The 24,833-nt window shown below is 30.8% G+C and overlaps 1 protein-coding gene across 1 annotated transcript; it reads right to left on the reverse strand.

The window, feature by feature from the left end:
* Positions 1-78: 78 nt before the first annotated feature.
* On the reverse strand, positions 79-19,270 carry LOC143530015 (transcription factor bHLH129-like). The gene is made up of 6 exons (XM_077025659.1): positions 18,925-19,270; positions 10,007-10,167; positions 9,800-9,925; positions 3,542-3,607; positions 633-701; positions 79-276 (listed from the first exon to the last, which is right to left on the reverse strand). Exons 1-6 carry the CDS (start codon positions 19,268-19,270, stop codon positions 226-228), a joined length of 819 nt encoding a protein of 272 aa, XP_076881774.1. The 3' UTR covers positions 79-225.
* Between the last annotated feature and the right edge of the window lie 5,563 nt (positions 19,271-24,833).

Below are 24,833 nucleotides of genomic sequence, written 5' to 3' on the forward strand. Positions count from 1 at the left end.
AATACACCGTTGTATATAAATTCCAAACATGAATGAGATATTGATTTAAAAAAAAACAAGAACAAGGACACATTTAAACTAAACCGTGAGATAATTTCGCTTTTTTTAATGTACTCTTCATGTCATTACATCAATGTGCATAATGAGGCTCTTATGATTGTCAATTTCAACGTCAAGCTATTGCCACCCTACAAGACTTTCCTTTCTTCAAATATCAAAGAATTTTCATGTTGGTTTGCATCCACAAGAGCAATTCTGAAGTTCCTTTTTAAGGCTCTGCAAAGAAATCATGTCACTCAAAAAAGTCATTTTGGTGAATTTTATATCGGTGAAGAATGTTAAAACACTAAATTATTATGGAAAAATAAAACCTAAAACATATAACTTTTTTAACAATGGTATATACTTTTATAAAATACAAATGCGTATGGTATATACCATTTAATCTAATTTGTTCTTTTTTCTTTTATAATTTCATAAATATGATGAATAATGAGAAACAAGAAACATAAACATTATAGTTATACCAATTTCTTGAAGTGTTCACGTTTTGTAATATTAAATAAAATGTTTCATGTTCTCCAATAGACAATCTTTCATACGTGTGTAAGAGATAGACGGCATTTACAAACCTGAACATGAGTTTGAAGGCCTTTTATGTGTTGCACTGCCAAATCCAACATGTCTGAATAGCTTGTTTGCTAAAATACACAAGTTATCAAAATAATCTCATAAATATTTATAAAAATTGCCAATCTACCCAACGAATGCATCATAGCATTGATTTTTTTTTTTTTACTTCTAATTGGTGGCATACATATGTCTATGTGAATTTAAGTTCAAACTTAATTATTTCACCGCCGAAAAGGATTCATAGCATAATTAACCAGGCCGGCCATTTCAATCACGACCAAGACAATGGTAACCAGAAAGCACAATCCTTGCAGACACTAAGGTTTCCTGCAGGGTGCAGACCATGGGCACAATACATTTGGACCTCTTGGAGATGATACGTGGTCTTGGAATTGAAGCTATTGAATCTAATTACATGTAACTAGTATTGAAGACCCACGTTTTCGCGACGGGGCCGTTCAACCGAAATAAAGACTTCTTCAGTTCGTTGCCATGGCTTGATTCTGATTTTTAGAAAAACGTAATATAGATCCGTGTAAAAGGTGACCCGATTGAATTTATGATTTTCATTTGTCTACTACACTTATTTTGATTAAATGTCTTATAGTTTATAAATTATAAGTTATTTAATTATATAGTGGAGGTATTAGGTGTTATTAATTGATTGGGTGGTATTGATGAAAGACGAACCAAAATAAAAAAAAAATAAATAGTATTTTTGTGAGAAAAGCCTGGTTGCTTTTTAAAATATATAATAATAGTAATAATGAAATTTATCTTGTCAAATACAAAGATTGCCTACTCATTTTTATATTTTGTTTATATATATACAAGTGAATAAAATTTTATTCATAGTCTTTATGTATTATTTAACTAGGTTAGTTACCCGTGTAGCACACGGGTTAGAATAAGTAATTTTTTTAAATAAAAGCATAATATGAAATACAAAAATAATGTATCACATATATAAAAATATATTATACGGTAAAAAAATTACACATTACGCAATTTGAAAATAAAAAGTTAGAAAATTCATAAATCATAAATTATTTCTTTATTATTTTCTATATCAAAATTTAATTGTAAATGGCTACTTTTTTAAACAAACTCGTGGACCAAAAGTCATTCTAATCTTAAAGTGTTTTGACATGAACAATGTTTGATACTTTAATCGGTTAAAGAAACCCACCCGTTTCGTATTGGTTACTTATAAAAATATAATATTAATAACTAATGCAATATATTTTATATTAAACAAATTAACATATGTATGAAGGTATTAATTCTTTTAAATTATGATGGAATATTAAAAATATAAAATAGAGAAATCTGCATTTTGTCTCCCTGGTTTATATCGTCGCACGATGGGTTAACCCCTGAAAAAGATTTTGCGAACTTTGGGCCCCTATGTTTCTCCGGCGGGTTCTTCTGACTCCTACTGTCAGTTGACCGTTAGTTGACCGTATGTATTTTAGTAATAATACCAACATATTAAGGGTATTTTAGTAATCTTCTAATAAATAATAAATATAATAATAATAATAATAATAATAGAAATAATAATAATAATAATAATAATAATAATAATAATAATAATAATCTAGAACAGTAGCTTCATAATCTTCATAACATCAGCTTCATCATCTTCATAACATCAAGAACAACATCATCTCATCTTCATCAACATCTCATCTTCATCATCAACAACCTCAAATCATCAAACCCACCACCAAGTAATCCCTCTTAATATCATCATTTTCATCATCAATTTCATAACAAGTAATCAAATCTCTCAAATCCTCAAACCGTAGATTTCATCACTCAAATCCTCAAACCCTAGATTTCATCACTCAAACCCTCAAATCTCTCAAATCCCACCACCAATCGCTTCAATAATTCAACCACCACACCCATAAATCATTCCGATCAAAACCCCTAACTTCCGGCACCACGCCGTCGCCACGGCAGCCACCGCCGACATGGATTCTGGCCATCTCGTTTTTCCGGTCACGGCAACCACCGCCACGGCATCCATGGAAGCCACCACCCCCCGTCGCACCTCCAACCCGTCGCAAGCCCACCCTTTTCGCGCCCGTTTCTCCAGTCACTGGTGGTAAAAGATTATGCCGGAGTGATTGCAAATGGTACTTTGATTCCGAGAGAAGAATATTGATTTATATCTTAATTTTTCTGTTTTTCTATTTCAAAAATTTTATTAATAATTATTAATTCTTGTGTCATATTTGTTATTGGATTTTTGGATGAATATTGATATTTAGATCTTAATTGTTTTGTAAATATGAAGATGATAATGAACTTGAGATGTTGAAGATATGGTGATGATGATGATGATGATATGTTAATAAAATCTGGAGATGATGATGATGATAAACCTTTGATGAAGTTATAAATTGGTAATATATATTTATATTATATAGTTATAACAAACATTAGTTTAGTTAAAATGGTTTGTTTTGTTTGTTGTTAACCGAGACGTCGCCGGTTCGAACCCCGCCCTCTACACAATTTGGATTATTAGTTTTAGAATTAATTAAAGGCTCAGGGGTAAAATAGTCATTTCAATCTTTTTTGGTCAGTCAACGACGGGTCAACTGATGGCAGGAGTCAGAAGAACCAGCCGGAGTAACACAGGGAGTCAAAGTTCGCAAAATCTTTTTCTAGGGTTAACCCATCGCGCGACGATATAAACCAAGGAGGCAAAATGCATATTTCTCTATAAAATAAAATATTAAAAAGAGAAATGTATTTAATATGAAAGAGATGAGGGAAAATTTTGTAAGAATCAACATAATGATGACATGTGCCATTTAAAAATCTTTATTTATTAAATAGTATATACACAAGGAGAAAGAATAAGAGAGAGATAAACCAATAAGATTATAGTTACCTTATCCATATTTGGAACAAGATCTTGCAACTTCTTTAATTTCCCACTTATTCTTGTTCTTCTTTCCTACGTCAACAGAAAGAAAAACTGTAAGATTAAATATATAATTATATATATTTTTATATGGCCATTATAATCATTTATATTATAATAGATCAAAATATTAACTATACCTTATTATATATTAGTTTGGTAACTGTTGATGTGCCATATTACCTATAATAAACTAATAAAGGGTTTCCCCTTAGATGTATATAAAGAGAGATAAATATTAACATCATAACTTAATCTCACACACATACAATTTTGTGTGTCTCCTCTCTCCTAAACCGGGTTCCTCTCAATAACTCTAACACCCTCCTTAACTATACATCCTAAAGGGGAACTCGATCAAGAGACAAACATGTCGACTACACCATACTATGTTGCGGTTACTACTCTCCATGCTGTAACAGGTTCATAGGTTTATTTTTATTCATGTTATTTATTACTTAAATGAGGAACTAATCAACATGTGGCATCAGAGTGATGTTGATTAATCAGTTATTCATGTTTTCCCTAAATCTGGAATTGAATCATAAGACATGGACTTAAACTTGATAAACCCTAATTTTTCGGTTTCTTTTTCGTGTTCTATTACGAAAACAATATATGAAACTGTTTAAAATCGCTAAAATTCATATTTAGTAAACCCTAATATTTTCGAAATCTGTTAAATTCATGTTTAAAGATTTCGATTCCAGGTTTTTTGTATGTTTAATTGTTAAAATTTTCGATGATGTTCTTTGTGTTCATCATTATTATTGAAAATTATACGTGTGTTTGGTTCAAAATCTTGTTAATGATTATTTAGGAATATATTTTTTCAAATCTTGGATAACTTAGAAGTTTTGATATTTTATTAAAAGATTTGAATCCCCCTAAAATAGGAATATAACTGTTATTAATTTACTTTAAAAATAGCATGGGTTAAGGGAATAAACCAGTTTACGGGTTCGTTATTTAAAAATCATGTATTATGGGCTTAAAATAGCTTATGTGTTCTACGTGTTTATGAGTTTCTAAAATGGTTTGGTGTCATAACCCATAAACCTGAAAACTCACTAATACCAGAATCAACATTTTTTCTAAATCTCCATAAAATTATGTAAACACCCAAATACTGAAAGACCCGCTAAAAGCCGGAAACTGGCAATTCTCGGGAACCAAAATTTTCGAGAACTAATTCCGAAAAATAAGGTTTTACCGGAAACTTAAAAATCCTTACTCTAAATATTTTTCTGCTATTAACTAATTAAACATTTTGTAAACCTTAAATATTATAAAATTTTACTAGACATAAAGGCTTAACTTGAATGAACTTTTGATGTAACACTTCTGCCCAAAGGTGATGAGTTACATTTACCATATCATTCAAGTCTAACTGAAAGCTTTTGTTAGTTTTTTTCCTAACATGATATAAATGTCTCACTTCTGCCCAAAGGTGATGTGTTACATTTTATCAAGCAAAACTAGCATATGCATAATTAAAATAATTGTATCACTTCTGCTGATGTGGGATACAAGTGTTTTGCACACATACTTAAATAAATTTTAATTCTGCCCAAAGGTGAATTATTTTTTGTTTAAGTAAAACTTTTAATTATAGTCTATTAGTTTGATGTTAATAATAAACATATCACATCTTCAATAAAATATAATGATCCTCACATTAATGATCCTTCATTAAGCTAATGATCATAAATTAATATGTAATATTTAATATCTCATAACATTATTCGCTATAATTTTCTTCTATAAATAATTATCTCATCTAAATCATCCACTCTAATATTAAAACATAATATAAGTTTTACATCATAAAGAGTTCCAATAATATTTAGCTCTTCTCAGTTTTAGTTATCCCTTAAAACATGATATGACTATCCTACTGCTCATTATAATAACAATCATTCCATTGAAAACTGGAGCATAACAAATAGAATGAGTCAATCATAATGTCTCTTACGATAATGATAATCAAGAACTTATATAAATAAATTCTATCACTAGAGTTATTCTAGATTTAGTTTTTCCTAAGACTAATCAAAATAACTCCTAAGATTCATCCACTCCTAAAAAGTTCTAACCATAAGGTTAAATGACATTACTGAATACATCATAATGTACAATACCATGACCCATAAAGTTAAGGGCTCACACATGGAAATAAGTACACTTTTATAATGCATTACATACTAAAAGTTTCTATTATTACAATTTTTTGCCTTAAGTATCAACTATAACACTCATAAGTACAAAAGGAAAATGAGTATGTTGATTAGAAACACATGTAAAAGAAAATAATATGGCAGTGGAACATAAGATGTTATTCAACTCACCATCATTAAAACCTTTAAGAGGATAATTCTAAGATTCATAGACAAAATATAAGTATTACTTCCAGCTTTAAGTTATCTAAGGAGAAGTCTTGTTATAAAAATATATCATTATATTAGGCATAAGTAACAAGGCTATCCATAATTCAAAAGAACATATGGCTAAAACAGTAGTCGTATATTAATGATATTTAATTCTGTAAATCCTAATATTCCAATTAACATGATAGGTTGAGTCTAGTTCTATAAGTTTCTTTACTGATATCAACAAATAACTAACATGAGTGTTGGTGACAAAATTTAAATGTTAAGGCTATTATAACCATGAAAAACTGTCTTCTAATTACGTTTTATGATACCTTAAATATTCAGGAGATTAATCAGAATTTAGTATTAATACTTAAGCAACATTATGACAGTTGTGAGGTTTGCATGGCCAACATAAAGTCACTCTTACCTTAAACTCTCATATTATTTGTTATCAATATCTGGATTGAAACATTTATTAAATAGAATTAGATAATACTACATACTTTCACAACTTTTGCCATTAAGGAATAAGTATGGGTCCACCATAAGTTATATTTTACTGACATTCGTGGAACTTATTCAAAACGGAATATTTAGACATAATTCTTTTATCATTTAAAAAGTTATTTACTTGTATCTAATCTGACTTCTATGGTCCATGGTTTTTAAAGAAATCCATTCATATATACCTAATACTATTTCTTCTAATATGTCCCTAAGTTTATTATGACATCTGAACGTTAATAAAATCAAATCAAGTCTATATATGACATATTCCCACATCATGTACATCATTGAAACTTCTTATGCAGTTTTTCTAGAGACATTAAAGATTAGTGGGAGCATTAAGTGTCTTGATCATAATCTGCAAGATTTGCAAGAGATGGGGAGTGAAAACTTGATATTATCTCAATTGCACCTCTTGTACAAGACACTGCTCCATCACAACACTATTCCATCAAAACTTATCTCTTTAGAATTTATTACTACTCTTACAAAAGTTTCATAGTTTCTTAAATGTGAGAATACTCCGATTCCTTGCTAAAATAATCCTCATATGACAAACTACGACGACTTACATCATTAACTTGTTTCTCTATTAGAATCTATTGGTCTTTAAATATTGACCCTAAGCATGCTAATTTCCTAAAGGTTTCTAAGGGCAGTGGGAGCAGCAAAAGTCCTTATAATGACTTGTTAGAAGTACAAGAGGTGGGGGGGGGGGGTGAGAGTCATTAAATTTTACTCCAAATTTAACTCCAATTACACCTCTTGTACACCATACTGCAAAAACTCTTACACACTTAGAATCCTAAAAATGATAGCAACCTAACCAAGAGCAAATCCATAAAATAGAGACTTTTAAAATTATCCTATTTTATCTCAGGAGGACATCTAGGTTTTAAAACCTACTAACATTGATGATTATGTAACCTCCCTAACTAAAGTTAAAAATGGATGTTGGAAAGCTTACTGATCAGACCTCTTCTAATTAAACCATTAATAGCAATCAATCTTCTAAATGGAATAAAGCTATTATTAGAAAAATTGACCTCCATAAGTCATAATAACATTTGAGATTTTGTTGAAACACCTAAGGGTGTTCATAACTAAACTAAATCCTAACACAAATGTTAAGACACTAAGAAGCATGATTGATCATTAAAAGTTATATTCAAGAGGGAATAAATCATCAAAGAATCTTCTTACCTATATTACAAAATATTTCTTTGAGGATCGTCATTGTTCAAGTAGCTTAAAATAGTTTAGAGCTACATTAGATGAACATTAACAAAACTTTTCATAACAATTGGCTTACATATTTATATGTTCATAGAACAACCTAAAAGTTCTAAACTGAAGGACTAAGAACACTTAGTGTATAAGTTAATAAAATCCATGTATAGGCTAATACATACATCATAATGTGATGAAATATTTATACAACTATTTTATCAAAAACCAAGTGGATTAATGTACCTACCTCAAGATGAGTGGGAGAAACTAAAAACAAACTTGTCCTTATATAGATGACATTCTTCTGACAAGTATATGTTACATAAGTCAAAACATTGTTAGTACATACTTTGATATGATAGATCTCAGAGATATCCCTTACGTAATAGATATCATAACATTCTGAGATAAACCCAAAGGGACGTTAGTTTTGTTCTATAAGTTTTACCTTAAGTGGCTCCTTACACATGTAACAAACAATATTGCTCTATTTAGAGGATAATAGGGTTATTGAGATTATTACCTTATACTTCGTTAAGTAGAAGCCTTATGTAGGTTTAAGTCTATACTCGTTTAGATATTACTCAAAATTGCAACACACTAGACATGACTAGATTAATGTGAAGCATCTAAAAGAGTATTAAAATATTTTTAAAAGAAACGAAAGACTATAATTTAAAAGAAGAAGTGAGAATTCAAACTTGTAGATTACTCTAAACTTTGTTATATTCAAAGATAACATAATGTAATTTTCGGGATATATTCTTATGTCAGCAGATAAATCTATCTCATGGAGGAGTCATAATGAACTGATAATAACAATCTAAGTTATAATGGCATGATATGTTGATTAATCACAACGCAATTAGCAATAAATATTGTTGAAAATTTATCAATGGACTCATAAGTTTATTAACCTCATATAAATTATATATTGAAGATTTACTATGATAAAGTCAGCTATCATGTTTTCTCAAACAGTACAAGTTTGAGAGGTGTTGCATTAAATTTCGATATGAAACTAATTATTCGTTTATGAACGAATTGAGGAATCTAAATTTTCGTATCAAATACATTAATGATATGCTTAAAGGATCCGATAACTAAAAGTCTCACCCATAAATATTATGAAAGCGCTTATAATAAAGACGGGTTATTGATGACTATGCGCTATTGCATATCATACTATGAATGATTAACTATTAAATTTCCTCATCAGTTTTGATTTTGTATGTCTCTTAATATGTTCTGCATGCATAATGACATATAGACGAATTAATATACAAATCAAATGTTCTGAATGGCTTACTTGAAAATTTTGATCATAACTACTTAGGTTTAAAATAAGGACCACGGTATAATTAATGGGGGTCTTGAGTTGATGTTCAATTCAATGGGTGTATTTCTCTGCTCCAGATTAAGTTTAAAGCTAAAATGAGTGTTAACTCCTGATCAGGCTTATCTAATACTCTTAATAAATGATTACTCGGCCAAGTGGGAGAATGTAAGATTAAATATATAATTATATATATATTTATATATGGCCATTATAATCATTTATATTGTAATAGATTAAAATATTAACTATACCTTATTATATATTAGTTTGGTAATTGTTGATGGGCCATATTACCTATAATTAATTAATAAAGGGTTTCCCCTTGGGTGTATATAAAGAAAGATAAATATTAACATCATAACCTAATCTCACACACATACAATTTTGTGTGTCTCCTCTCACCAAAACCGGGTTCCTCTCAAGAACCCTAACACCATCCTTAACTATACATCCTAAAGGGGAACTCGATCAAGATGACAAACATGTCGACTACATCATACTCTGTTGCGGTTACTACTCTCCATGCTGTAACAGGTTCATAGGTTTATTTTATTCATGTTATTTATTACTTACATGAAGAACGGATCAACAAAAACCACGATTAAGTGAATTAGTAGATGTCTGATAAATAAATAGTATCAGTATTAACAGTTTAAAAATTATCTACATATATGAATGCATGCGTACGTTATGAATCATTTTAGTGAATTCTGAAAGATTACTAGTGTAAAATATTTGCTTATTTTATGACAAAGATATATAGACATAACTTACCCTTTCTGCAATGCTTCGTGGATGAGTCGCGCAGCCACGCTTGGCACGAATTTTACAAGGGACAGAATCATGGGGAAGGTCCATCATGGTTGCCTCTAGACCGGATTCAGATAATCCAAAATTAAACTATACCGAATACAATTTAAATCATTCGTAAATATGTAGTTATCATATATTTCTAAGTGAGTTAGAAGAACATTTAGATACCTCGGACTCCATGATATTGAGACCATTCATGTCAACACTATTCTTAGCTCTTTTGTTATGCGACGAGGAAGACGAAAACACATTAGTTTCTTCGGGGATTTGAGGATAAGAGCTTGTTCCGGCGAAACTGATTTGGGAACTCAATCTCGAACTCCTTCCATCTATATAAGGGCATTCATGAATGCATTTGAGCAATTAGAGTATGAATACAAGTAGTTTATGAAAATATTATATATGTGTGTGTAGGGGAAAGTTAACGTACAAACTAAAACATAATGCTAACTGTGCGAATCTAATAGTTTAATTATGTATACAAGTAATGTAGTTATGCAATTCTATTGTAGTATAATTACACTATGATGTACTTACACTACGCTATAATTACACTATGTTGTATATATAATTAAATTACTTCATTCTCACAGTTAATATGTTAATTTAATTTGTATATGATCCAAATCGTGTGTGCATTGATAAGCATATAGATCAAGCTAATTAAGATAACTATAATTTTTAGAGTTGCTTTATAATCGGTCCATAAAAAAAGGCTAAAAAAACATAATTGTTGAAACACTTCAAGTGATCAATGTCTCAAAGTTCAAATTTCAAAATATTTGGGTAATTAGTGACACCGAATCCACCCATTAACTTCATCAACTAACAAAATTGGATTTTCTCTCATGCAACATTAATTTGGTGGATATTATAGGCTTGAATTACAAATTAAAGGACTGTTATAGGCCGGCAAATTTAAAGTTTTGTGGGAAACATTGCATGGTTAAAGACTTCACTTCGGATCACCCACCATTATTATCACCAACATAAACTTTAGTTACAGATTACGCACAACTATTGGTAAACAAAAATATAAACATACCCAATATATAAGATGCTACTCATAATAAAACTATTGATAGGACATATAAGGTGAGATAAGAGCAAATGTTTCGTCTATTTAACAATATACATCAAGAGATTGCACACAATGAGGCCCCCATGACCAAACAAATATGGAAATATTAAGTATAAAAATACAAATATGATAACTTGTTTTAATGGTAACTCGCACACTCTCTAACTACTTTTAAATTACACACTTATTGACAATAACAAATTTTGAACCCACACCAAAAGACCCTTTGGTACAAGTATAATTAATTAATTATATATAAAATAACAAAATTACTAATAGTAGTAAAAAGATTACCAACAAGCACAATGAACGATCTAAGTCGCAACTACTACATTGTCAAACAATAAAATATATCATTGACAAATTAACTATGGTGTGCCATTAATTAGCAGTGTTTGTGACCAATTTGTCTCACCCCACGACGACTGAAAAGCCAGGAAATAGTTATCCAAAATTTTAATTATTTTTAAAATTTTGACAAATCATCGACAGATCCATCATAACACGCATTGGCCCAAAAATAAATGAAATGAATGGATTGATGTTATATCTAAACTTTTATCAATAATTTAATTTGATTTTTATAATTCACATAACCGGGTCAATATAAATCTTTAAGTTAAACCTCTTTTGTCAATCGGCTCTCATATCCATCTATCAGCGACAACCATTATAACAATAGATTCTTATTTGTATTTTAGAGTTTTGGTTTAGGTGCAGCCTCCGGGGGTGAAATTGCACTGATTTTGATGTTAATTTACTAATTTTGTGAAAATAACGTTAAAAGTGATTGGAAGGCTAATCATGTAACATGTACGTGATGTCGTTGATAGACGAAAGACAATAATATGCACCAATCTGCCAGTATTTCGATTGTTAAGTGTTATTACCTTATGTCCAAGACAACAAAGGATTTATTTCATCCCTCATTTAATTACCTATTCTGTTTCATTTAGCTAAAGAGTGTCTTATGGTTTAGTTAAAGACCGAATAAAAATATTCTTTATAGTATTATGAAACTATAAACATCAAGGAATACTTTTGAATATTTACTTATTATACATACATATTTACTAATGTTATATATATATATATAACATTATATATATATATATTTAAGTTCAACAGAGAAATGATATTAGTATGAGAAATGCGAGAAATAAATATGAGCCACTAATTTTATTTTAGATTTAAAATATTTAAAAATAAATAACAAAAGATGTAAATGAAACAATAAATGCATTCTCTCTCTCTCCAATTAATACAACTAATATAACCATAATAAATTTCTCTTTAATTAATATATCTAACTAATTAACTATAATAATTAAAAAAATATAAAAACACTACTTTAGTTTTATTTTTTATTTACACATTCTTCATTTTATTCAACATAAATATAATTTATTCATATAATACTATTTCTTTAAATATTAAAAAAATAATTTCCACTCAATTTATTAGCATATATCAAGGTGTTTTTTAACACTAAATATCAACACATAATATATATTTTTTTTTCAATTTGTATGCCTATAAAAATTATTGTCATAAAAAATAATAAAAAAAATATCATATAAATGTGTCTATTAAATCTAAACAATAAATATACAAGCTACACAAACTTATATAACCTACACTTGTTTTGAGCAATAAAAACGTACAACATACAAAAAGCATACAACTTACATATGTAATTCTACATCAACAATTATATAAACTACACAAAGATACACATATCCTATACATGCGTAGGTTATATGTTTTTCGTATGTAGGTTATATGTTTTTCTTATTCTTAGAACACGTGTAAGTTATATGTTTTTGTATAGGTTTAAAGTTTTAAATGTTTAAAGATAAATAAATAAAGTATTAATAATTCTCTTTTTTCAATTAATATAACTAATAAACCATAGTACTTATCTACTTAATTAATATAACTAATTAAATTATTATAACTGGAAAATATTAAGAACTCATTTATTTTCATAACTTATTTTTTGTGTCTTAAATTTTTAATCTACACAAGGATAATTTATTCATGCATTAATTTCTTTTATTAACTTACACGTGTTCTAAGAATACATATGTAATAGGAAACTATACAACTTTTAGTACTTACCAATCTCAACCACTAGATCCTAGACCCAAGGGTCTACATCTGTTCTTATATTTCTCACAAAACTATTGTTTTTTACGTTAACCTTACTATATATATATATATAACAATAATTTTTATACTATAAATCAAACACCAACTGCGCTACAGTAAAGTTCATTTCTTTGTAATTTTAGTCCATCAACTTTAAAGTTATTTCAAATTAGTCTTCTCAAAGTTTTAATTGTTTTAATTTGATCACAAACATTCTTTGTTGCTATTTTTTTTTAAATTCACCCCCTTAAAGTATACATGATTTAAATATGTTTCATAATATGTTATTATGTATATTTAGTACTGTTCTTTTTTAATGATCATCATGAAGTTTTTTCGATTTTTTATTATTTCGTCGCGACATGTTTGTTTCATCTATGTAGCGCCATTAAAACGAAAGTGTATTTACAATAAGGTATATAAGTTTTGTTAAAAACTAAATCGTATTCACAATAGAATATATTTTTTTATTTAAACTATATAGTGAGTGCAGTACCACATCGATTCCGTAATGAGCCGCACTGATACCAACCTGGTTTTCTTTTTATATTTAGATAAACATTTTCCGTATCGAAGTAATAGTCATTATAATGTGTTTATATCTGTATTTAATTTAAATACTCAAGCTCTTTATCGATTTTCTTGCACAACACGTGAAGAAAAAACACTAGTATATAGAATGGAAGCTAGTTGTGTACATGTTTGTTTGTGTGGAGAGATGGTGGGGTAGAAGAGGAGGCATGTGTTTGGTCAGGTACGAAGGGTTATGCTGATGATGATTGATGCACTGAATCTTTCTCCAATCGATCAAGGTGCAAACTAAACAATTACAACTTGCAATGCAACTTGCAACTGCTACACTTTATTTTTTATTATTTAATTTAATACTAGGTATTACTATAAATATAAATTTGATGTTTAGTGTCAGTACTAAATTACTTTTAATATCCTAAGTTGTCATTCTTTATTCACATTAAATTTATGTTATTATATTATACTTATAGTTGATTAGTATTTTAATATCTCTTTATATGTGATAACCCTAAGGCCAAATCACTTCAGAATTTCTTTGCTAAATTAGTAAATATTTTTCTTAGGGCACACTTTTTAATTATATATACAGCCGTGGCAAATTTTATGAAGAATTGCTGTCAAAGTTTTTAAATTAACTAAATACCAAATTTTACATTTAAATTTTAATAAGAAAATTAAAGGATAGGGTGAGTTTTTTGTTCGATGCATATCTTGGTTTTTTTCATGAGTAAGTACTAAATACATATTTTAGTTCATATTGTTTCGTGTGAAGTTAAACATTGTAAATCAGATCAATTGAACGCAATTATGTTGTAATATAAGTTTGAACAGAAAATAATAAAGGTGGGGGGGGGGGGGGTTTGGGTTGTAAAACATGTATATTTCTAGAAGCAAAAGTTACTTATTAGAGCATTTCCAATCAAGCTGTCATCTGTATCCTCATGCTTAAAATTTAGAAAAGTCAGTTAATCATCATTTCATCTTATTCCTCATTCTCATATTTGTAGGAAAAAGTTAAAGTGAATCTCTATAAGGATTCACAATTTATCATCCCAAATTCAAGTCAAACCAAGTCACCAATTACATGAAGATACATAAACATATGATTTTCTAATTAATTTTATTTTATAATATTTCTTTTGATGAATTCTCAGTAACTTATATTCGTTAAATTAATAATTATATTTACAAAGATTTAGGATTTTTTTTAACGCCAATATAGATTTTAATGAAAAGATGACTTTTTTCATAAAAAAAATATATTTGGTATCGCGTGTAAACGGGTTTCATATGTATAGTTTTGGTTTAAAAGCAATCTTTTATTTATGTTTTACTCTTTATTGACTACAAATAATTAGTATTAGTTAAAATGACTAAAACCACTACTATACCACATCCTACCAACTCAATTCCAATACTGTTAAGACACCACGAAAGCCTAATCCCGACTCAACATCCCGCAACACCGACGCCTCAACACACCTTGCCTCTCCATCAATAACTATAGCGGCGATTTCAATGATGACAGAGACAAAATTGACATCAGTCATTAGGGAGCCGGAAGACACGTGTGGCGCCCGCCGTGGCGACAGGTTGAGACCACCCCTCATGTGGTAGTCCGACTTGAATGGCGACCGCCATGGAAAACACTTTCCGTTTTTAAGGACAAGAACGTTTTGGAGGAGTGTGTAATTGATACAAACATTAATATTAATTAAGTTTCATTTGATTATTTAGTTTACTTATTATACTCTAATTGTATTTCCTTGTCGTTTATTTTTTCCCATTTTTATGTTTTTTTTTCTATAAAATTTAATCATTGGTTGATAAAAAGAATAAGAAAAATAATCAGAAAATTGTCTCATATTCGATTTCTCTTATTTCCTTTTGTTCTTGGAGCCTAACATACTCTACGAGTGTATCAGGAGATTGACATCTCAAATCGGTTTTTATTAATCATTGTTTGTATAAGCAATTTTAGGTTTTGGGTCTAATCAGTCGCGCACTTGATCCGTAGGCTTTATTTTGCTTGCGTTCAGTTTGAGGTAAATTGTTAGTTGTTGAAATTAATACACATATTCAGATTTATACATTTAAAACTACGAAAGATTAATCAATCATATATTATGACATATATAAAAAGAATGCTAGCTATAATGTATGATAATAAAAAGCATTATTTACATCAAAAGATAACTATATTGTAAGTTCATGATCATGTACATGTCAAGTCATTTGCAGTAAAATGTAATATATTCATAACAACATGATGCGCAATAATTTACTAATATTAAAAGTTAATTATAAAATTTAATACATTAAACTTCATTCAAAAATTAATTATTGAAGATTTATTTAAAGCTAATAACATTTCTAACAACTCGTGATTATTTGGACAGACTAATAAATAATTTTTTGAATTAGTAATCGAAGATATGCATACCAATGTTTTAAAAACCGGTATTAAACTTGTACCAGATTGGACTAAAAAAATGATACAACCGGTTGAACCGGGTTATACCGAGTGGTTCAACCGGTTAAATTATTTACCTTATAATTTCCTGTAAATACAACTTCAATCCAAAAATAACCCAAGAATAAATGATTTCATAACAAAAAATAATCCAAAGTTTAATCGATATTAAAAAGTAATACAAAAGCACTCAATTTTAAAAAAATAGTTCTAAATTTTACACATTTAAATGTTAATTATTGAGTTAAAAGTATTTTACAGACTTAAAACCGGTATTCCGGTAAAACCAGTATTTTACAAAAAAAAAAAAACGCCGGTACGAGATTCTAGCAAACCGGCCAAAAACAACGGGCACAAAATACCGACATGTTGTTCGAAATCCGGTTCAACCGGCCGGTTTAAATCGATTTTTAAAACACTTAATTGCATACATCATATTTTTATTTTATAAAACATAAAATTAATACAAGTAATCGTTTTCTAAGAAAAATTAAATAGAATAGATCAAACATACTTGAATGACCATTTAAACATCAACATTCCAAAACTATTATAATCTAAATAAATCATATAGATGCCGGTAAAAAAAATTGTAGATACTATAAACATTGACTCGAAAACGTATTCATCAAAAAATTAAACGTCGCGGTTACCATATATATATATATTGGAAAGGCGAAACCACGGGCGTTGTTTAAAACCAACGGACAATATTTAAGTCCCACTTGCCCTCATATACATCGTATTATTGGTCCTTATTACTTACTTGTTCAATCTTGTTTCATTTGAATATTCCTAACACTAATTAGCCCTCATAAGAAACAGAGATTAGTATATTATATTTCAATACTTTTAAAAGCTGTATGATTTTAGTATTCATTTTGTCAAGAAATTACACTTAAATGATGTTATTGGTTATGATAATAAAATGCAAATTTACCTTTTTTGAAAGAGGCGCACATTAAAAAAAACAGAAAATCATCTCACCACTAAATTCATTTTATTGTTCTAACTTTTAACATTTTTTTAATAAGAATCTAAACAAAAAATAATTGTTGACAAAGAAAAGGTCTCGTAAAAGATGAAAAGGTAAATTCTATGTAGCTTTAACAAACTTAACCTTTAATGATTATACTATTCGTTACATGTATTTGTCAAAATTACAAAGGTTTCGGCAGATTTGTAAGAGTGTATATGATATCTTCATTCACATTGGATTGCAACACATATTATGCAAATTAACAACACATTATGAAATATGGAGTAACTGAAAGAGTATAGTGACAGTATATTGTGATCATATGAAGTTGCTAGCTAGCTAGGATGATGAATAAAAGCTCATGTTTTTGAAATGTGCACCACCAGGTTTCGTGATTTTTGATGGAAATTCAATCATGAGGCAAGTTTATAAGAATTAAATCTTAGAATCATCAATTGAAGCCTACACGAAACAAGGATATTGTGGTTGAAGTTTTTAAGTGTTTTTATATCCAGCCATGTTGTTTTACCTTTATTTTGGGCGTTGTTCGGGTATTAGGCAACTCGATCTCTTGGAGCTAGATAATGAGATGTATCGCTCTGAGGTTGGCTTTGAAGTTGGTTTTAAGTTAGACACTACAATTACAATATTTTAATAAGGGGAAATTATACGACATAAGCATATGCATGCTATCTAAGTTGATTTTATTCGTTACATGAACCCACCTGATTTGATGTTATATTGCTGTATGTGAGCGTGCAATTTGTTGGTATACGCCCACATAGGACGTTGTAAGTAACTCGATCTACACCCGTATAACTCAACGAGCACGATGGCGTACACTCGTATACAATAAGTTATATGTCAGTGTACAGTCATTTATACATCCGTATACTGTACGCATAACTGATCATTAATTAATTTGATAGCTATTGGGGGTATCTATAAAAAGGTAAATCAATGTGATGTTTCTATAGCATGACCTTTAGATTGTTTTCTGTTTCCTTATCTCATCCTCACATTAATTAAGTCATCAAAATTGAAGGCATCAAGTCATGTCACGCTAGTAGTTTCAACTATATATAATTTGGTCGTGTGTTTGATCAGTTGTCATTTCAATTTAGTAGAGAATTAAGTGTTAAAATTCTACCACTATATATAGAGAGATTTTTCATTTTTGTTCTTCATAATTTAATTATAGTCTCTCAATCACGAGCCGTTGGAATATACGTGTAAGTTTCATTTCATTGCATAAATTTACCGACAAGAATGCGATGATCATATCCTTTAAACTCTATGATCGATCGATGTTACACTGATATTATTTAATAGGGTTTTAGGAAATTTTCAATCTTCACGGCCGGATGATTAATTTGTATTATTATTATTATTATTATTATTATTATTATTATTATTATTATTATTATTATTATTATTATTATTATTATTATTATGTACATTTTAGAAAGTTTTGTAGGTAAAATTTGCTTTATGATTTAGGCCTAATTGGCTTTAATGTAATTTTCAAAATAAATAACCCATGGATTAATTCATATATGCTAATATACATATATATCATCGTCGACAAGCTAGAACTAGGGTTTACACGATGAACATATATATATAAACCTAAAATTCTTTGTTCATAAAACATAATTTCAGTTGGAAACTCTTTTGGATATTAAGAGGTGATGAACGTACAGTGCTGGTATGTCAAACGAAGAATGCAAGCATTAATTTATGAATATAACAAAAATTTGTTTCGGCCGGGGTTTGAAGGAACTCAGGTATTAGCGATTGATAGACTTAATTAATGGCTTACAACAGAGTTAAAAAAAGAAAGAAAGAACGATAAGAAGACGTACCACCGGCGGGAGTAGAAGAAACGAGAGTGTTGAGAAACCCGGCGGGGGAGCTGCCGTGGCGGAATAAAGGAGAGGGGGACTGGTTCGTAGTTTTCATTCCATTAAAAGCGCTTGCGAACTCGTTTAGCCGAAATGACGTCGATTGCGGCCACTCCACCGAGCTGTCGAAGAAGCGAGTAGACGTTCCGTTAACCATGTCTTGTTGTTGGCCGCCAGCTTCTTCATTCATGACGGACTCAACTGCGGTGTTTAGGAAAGCAACTGGTGCCGAGCGGTAGCGAGCGAGCCCATTATTGTGATGATCTCTTGGAGGCTGAGGTGAAGAAGAGGAATTGGAGGATGGATACATAGCAGTCAAAGAGTGTTGTTGAGAAATTAAGAGAGAGATACATTACAATGGATGCGTTTGGATAAACATAAGAGGTGAAATGTCCCACTTGCTCAAAGTCTGCGGTCTTTTTCAGACAACTTCATTATAATATGCTTCAGTTGATCTTAGTTTTTTAACAGTGGTACAACCATAACATTTAAATAAATCAAATTGTCTCTTTTTTGTTAATTTCTCTTTGATTTTATCAAAGGTTAAGGTTTTTTTGAATTACACTAATTTCGCACAAAACTAATTAGGTTTTCGGTTGTTATATTTGACTCGTTTAATTAATTAATATGTTTGGTTAAGCATGTGGATGTATCCAACAATAGTTTGTAAATTGTTTAACCATAAAGTTACAATTCACCCAAGGGGTTACATTTTCCAGATGCTAAGATATAGGCTCTACTACTTGTTAATTTAAGCCGAGTTATCTCTTTCTTAATTAAAAGCAGTTGATCATGCCCATAGATCTTTCAAGTTGCATGCTACAATAAGTGTATGAAAAAACAATGAAGCAACGTGTGTAAATTCGTTAATCATCTCTTGCATGAGGTGATCGATGATAACCTACGCAATAAAATATTATTTTAAATTGCATAATCACGCTACCATAAGATGAAATGAAATAACGTGACAATTCATATCCTTTCCTTTTAGATACTACTACTGATCAACATGACTTTCTTTATTGAGTAAGATAAGGGGTACGGAAACGTCCTATTACCACAACTTGAATGGGATTCGTTGTTGGGAAGAAGACGAAGTCGATTCAATCCAACTCCAACCGACCGACTGGAGAGATATTTAATCATGAAATAAATAAGAAAGATATTATTCTCTAAGAGCTTGTCGAGTATTCTAATGCCATTCACTTTCTTTTTAAGAAACATGTATTACTCCCAGATCATGCATGTTAGTTTGAAATCATGCCCCAAATTGTTCAACCGCTTCCATTACGATATGAAACCCATCATAAGTAGTCTCATGGATAGGAATACCTGCATCACAAAACCACATAGCTATCTCCCTACAAGCATCAGACCTCTAATATATCTACTTGTATTATGGTTTGTTTTGTTCCTCTTTTTTTAGTATATATATTTTTTTCTTGGCCTTTTAGGGATATTTATTTTCCTTTCATCATCTAAAAGAACAAACTCATACGACCTGCCTCGTCATCGTCACATCAAATTCCACTTTTATAAAAAATAAATCTACTTTTTTCTACAGCAACAAACATTCACAAACCGTCACATCAGCACCTACACCTACAATAATTTAATCAAATAAATTTTACAACAAATTTATTTTTTTTATATATGTTTATATATTAAAATATATAATTAAAATAATTATAAATCTATAACTAAAGATAAATCATTTAAAATTTTTTAAAAAATACCTTTATAATATTTGTTTCTAATGTTTTGGTGAGGGTATTCTCTTGATTAAAAGACGAGTGTATCATAGTGAACTTAGTTTTTTGTTTTTTTTAACATCGAATTTCATTAAAAAAATCTAACAAGAAGCTGAAAAACCAAACAAACAAACGAACAAAAAATTACAAGTGAAAATTACACCAATATTTCCACAACAAGTATTTGAAAGATTAGCGGGTTTTGATCCAAAGAAAGCCTAACGATTTGATATCCTCAACGGCTTTTGAAAGGCAAGCCGACTTGTTAGAGAATATGACCTCGTTCTAGTCTTCCAAATGCACCAATACGCCATAAGAATTATGCCATTTAAGACCTTATTTTTGTGAAACCCCAAATTAGTATCATGAACTTGAAGAAAGTTACGCACCGTAAAAGCAAAGATGGAGGAAATATGACACCAATTGCTAAACAATTGCCAAAGTAACATGGCAAAGTAACAAGTTGTGAGGAGATGGTCACTCGATTCTTCATAGTCTTCGCATAATATACATGTTATCGAACTCACCTCAATGTTTCTTTTGGATAAAGCAACTAGGGTCAAGAGCTTATCCATTTCCGCTTTCCAAGCATGATGTTTACCTTTTTTGAAACCCAACTATTCCATTTCAAAATAAACAGAGCAGACGAGTTGGATATATTAAACAAGATCTTCTTCATAGAATTCACCGAAAAAACTCCAGAGGGATCGTTAGGCCAAACCCAACAATCCGGGGTATTAGAAAAGTAAGATTGTTGTACCAAATTTAAACATTCCGAAAATTCTCTAGCTTCATTTTGGGATAAGTTCAATCGCTTCCAATGCCATTTCCAAACCGTGTCGTTACCAACTCTCTCATAACGTGAAATAATTAAGCATCCCTTCTCTTTGGTTTAGAAACAAATTAGGGAAAAGATCTCTAAGTGGTTCTTGAGCTATCCAGTGGTCAATCCAAAGTCTCATTTTATCACCCACTCCTATCTCCCCTTTGATAAGGTTGCCCAAATTTAGATTGGAAAATGAAAGATGATTTTTCATTTTTGCTCTAGTATTCCACGTACTCGAAATACGTTTCGAATGAGGAAGGATAGGACAAGACCTATTAGAAGAGTGTAACGCCGATATCACCTTCTTTCAAAGGGCGTCCAATTCATTCTTGAACCCCACCACCACTTGGTAAGAAGCGCGATGTTAGCGTATCTAAGAGTGGTGAGACCCAAACCACCTGCCTCTTTTGGAGAAGTTACCCTATATCAATCCATCCAACAAATTTTCCTTTTATCTTCGTTACCACATCCCAAAAAAGTTTCTCCTTTTAGCTTCAAGTTGACCGATAATTTTACAAGGACCTTTGAAAAGGCTGAAAAAGTAAGTGGGTAATGTTTCCATTACCGCCTTGAGTTATGTTAATCTACCCCCGAATGATAACACGAAAGCCTTCCAAAGAGAAAGCCTTTTATAAAAGGCTTTAAAACTGAATTCCAATTAGAAATTCAATTCATGTTTGCACAAATAGTAAGTCCCAAATACTAACAAGGCAACACGTCCGGTTACATCCAATCAACTTGGCCAAATTCGAGACCTTATCCGGAGTAAATTTAACACCCATTAGTTTAGATTTGCAAAAATTTATGTGCAATCCCGAAACTAAATGAAAACACCTCAATAAACGAGTAAAGAACGTTTTCTTTTGACCATTTGCCCACTATGTAAGGACCCGAACCCGAAAACCTTACTAACAGTTAGATTTACACTTGAACACGTCTTAATTATTAGAGTTTATAAAAATTTTCGCGGAATAAAACTACATTTTTGTAAAACTTTCTGTCTAAACAAATCTCTAGATGCCCACGTCGTGTGGATAACCCTATGTGCACTCCAAGCTCCTTTACTTTCTTTGATCTACTACCTGCGTGCATATAAAAAGTCAGCTACACTGAGTGAGTTTTAGTTTTACAGACAACCAGTCATACTTACACATTCATACTCATACATATCCGAAGATACGCATACCATTCTTAACATGTTCCACATTCATATATTTATAAAAGCTTTGTTATCATTCAAACCATACATACATAGCACATCCACGTTCAACACTTACCTTAACCAACCAAGAGTATGTTCATAGTCCGCCGTCTATACCTACACTCAAGATCATGAACGCGTACAAGTCCGCAGTCATTACCTATGTTCACCATTCATGGTGCGTACAAGGTCCATGGGTCCTTCCCTATACCATCCTACAGTAACAACACGTACGAGGTCCACTGTCCTTCCCTACGTTGTCACCTATATCATAGCACGCACGAGGTCCGCAATCCTCCTCTATGCTACCACATTACATTTTCAGCACATATAAGGTCCAGTCATTTCCTATGCTGACACCTATATCTACAACACGTATAAGGTCCACGGTCCTTATCTACGTTGACGTTTATCAATAATATCACGTATAAGGTCCATAGACCTTAACTACGCTATCACATACCACGTCTATGTCCAATAGAAGATAGAGGGATTTTCCATCCTAACTTATTATGTCAGACGTAGGGTCTACATTCCGTACATACAACTGCTTACAAGTACTTCATATATAATAAATTTATATAATGTACCAACATAAATACTTAATAGGTGTACACATCCTACATTTTACATGCCAAATACATTGCTAATCGAGAAATATATATCATCAAACTATGATGGTCGGTTAATTTGTATATGTTTTAGTCCGTTTATTATTTAGTTTTAATTGTTTATTCTAGAACTTTCGATACTTCATACGTGTATTATTGGATTTCAGGTCACAGGCGTTAAAGTACTCAATATGGACCTGTTGTGACACGGAATAAAGACCCGGGATGTTCAGCACGCGAAACGATGATTATTATTGAAGATTGCTGGTAACAAGACCCATCGCGGTACGCGATGGGATTGATGAGTACCCATCGCGTACCGCGATGGTTGATTAAATGATGTTGACTTTCTATCGCGATTGACCATTGAAGACTCCATTGCGTACCGCGATGGGGGGTGCAGACGGGAAAAATTAGGTTATATCATATTCTTCATCATAAACAACCCTAACTCGGTTTTGACGAAGCAAAGGCGATTCCAGCAGTCCATAGAGGCGATAACCATCATAGATCGTGCCAAGACCTTCCGCATGATCCATATCCTCCGTATCGAAGATTGATGATGTCAAGGCTCGGCTAATCTCCTAGAATCGCACCCGGGATGTATAGTTTGTAATCTTTACAGTTTTTCTCATGTGATTAAGAACACTTGTGTATAATTATTGATGATTGATATATGATTATTGATGTTTGGTATTTCTGTGTGTTCGGTCGGTTTAGGTTTACGTTAGTCTGAACGATCTGTTACCAGTTGCTAGATAATTAACGTATAACTGTTTGGTTTGATTGAATACGATAAAACATACAATTGCCCTTAACTGAGTCACACTGGCAAGGACTGTTTGATAACCAGTGCCGTGTGTAAAGTAATTGTTGATGTCTAAGGTTTCGTCTGATTGATAAGTTTTCAGTTAATCATTAATAATTAATCAGTTAGGTTGCATGAGATAACTATTGGTTGCTTACTTGAATTCTCGGGTGTGGTTTGCTTTGTTAACTGCTTAATACTCGTTTACTTGTTCGTTGCTTAGTACTCTAAATTCAATTTAAATTGCTTGTGTGATAAGCACTAAACACTAGTTACTTCATAATATTAAATCTGTACACGAATTGCATTGACCACATACTCCTTGTGATACGATACCCTACTTGCTCTAACTATTTAGCTTAATTAGGTTTTGATTGACTCAAACGACGGTCATCAAAATTGCGTCGTTGCCGGGGAGTTAGTGCGCTTAGTGTTTTTTGTGATATTTGATTTTTGTGTTTAATTTTAATTTTAGTCTTAATGATGTTTTCAATTTTTAGTTTAAATTTTATTTTTCTGTATTTTACGCGGGTTGTGTTAGTTGTGCAGATTACAGGTTTATGTGCACCCGTCATTCGGGCCGACAGTCTCCTTTAATTTACGAGCCCGAAATTGAGAGGTTAGCTCGGCAGAACCGAGTACAAAACAGAAATGGAAGACCAGAACTAGAACCAGA

Source organism: Bidens hawaiensis, unplaced genomic scaffold (genome assembly GCF_021521415.1).
Source record: "Bidens hawaiensis isolate Kalapana, Puna unplaced genomic scaffold, B.hawaiensis_p1.1 tig00008797_1, whole genome shotgun sequence".
Taxonomy (NCBI): domain Eukaryota; kingdom Viridiplantae; phylum Streptophyta; class Magnoliopsida; order Asterales; family Asteraceae; genus Bidens; species Bidens hawaiensis.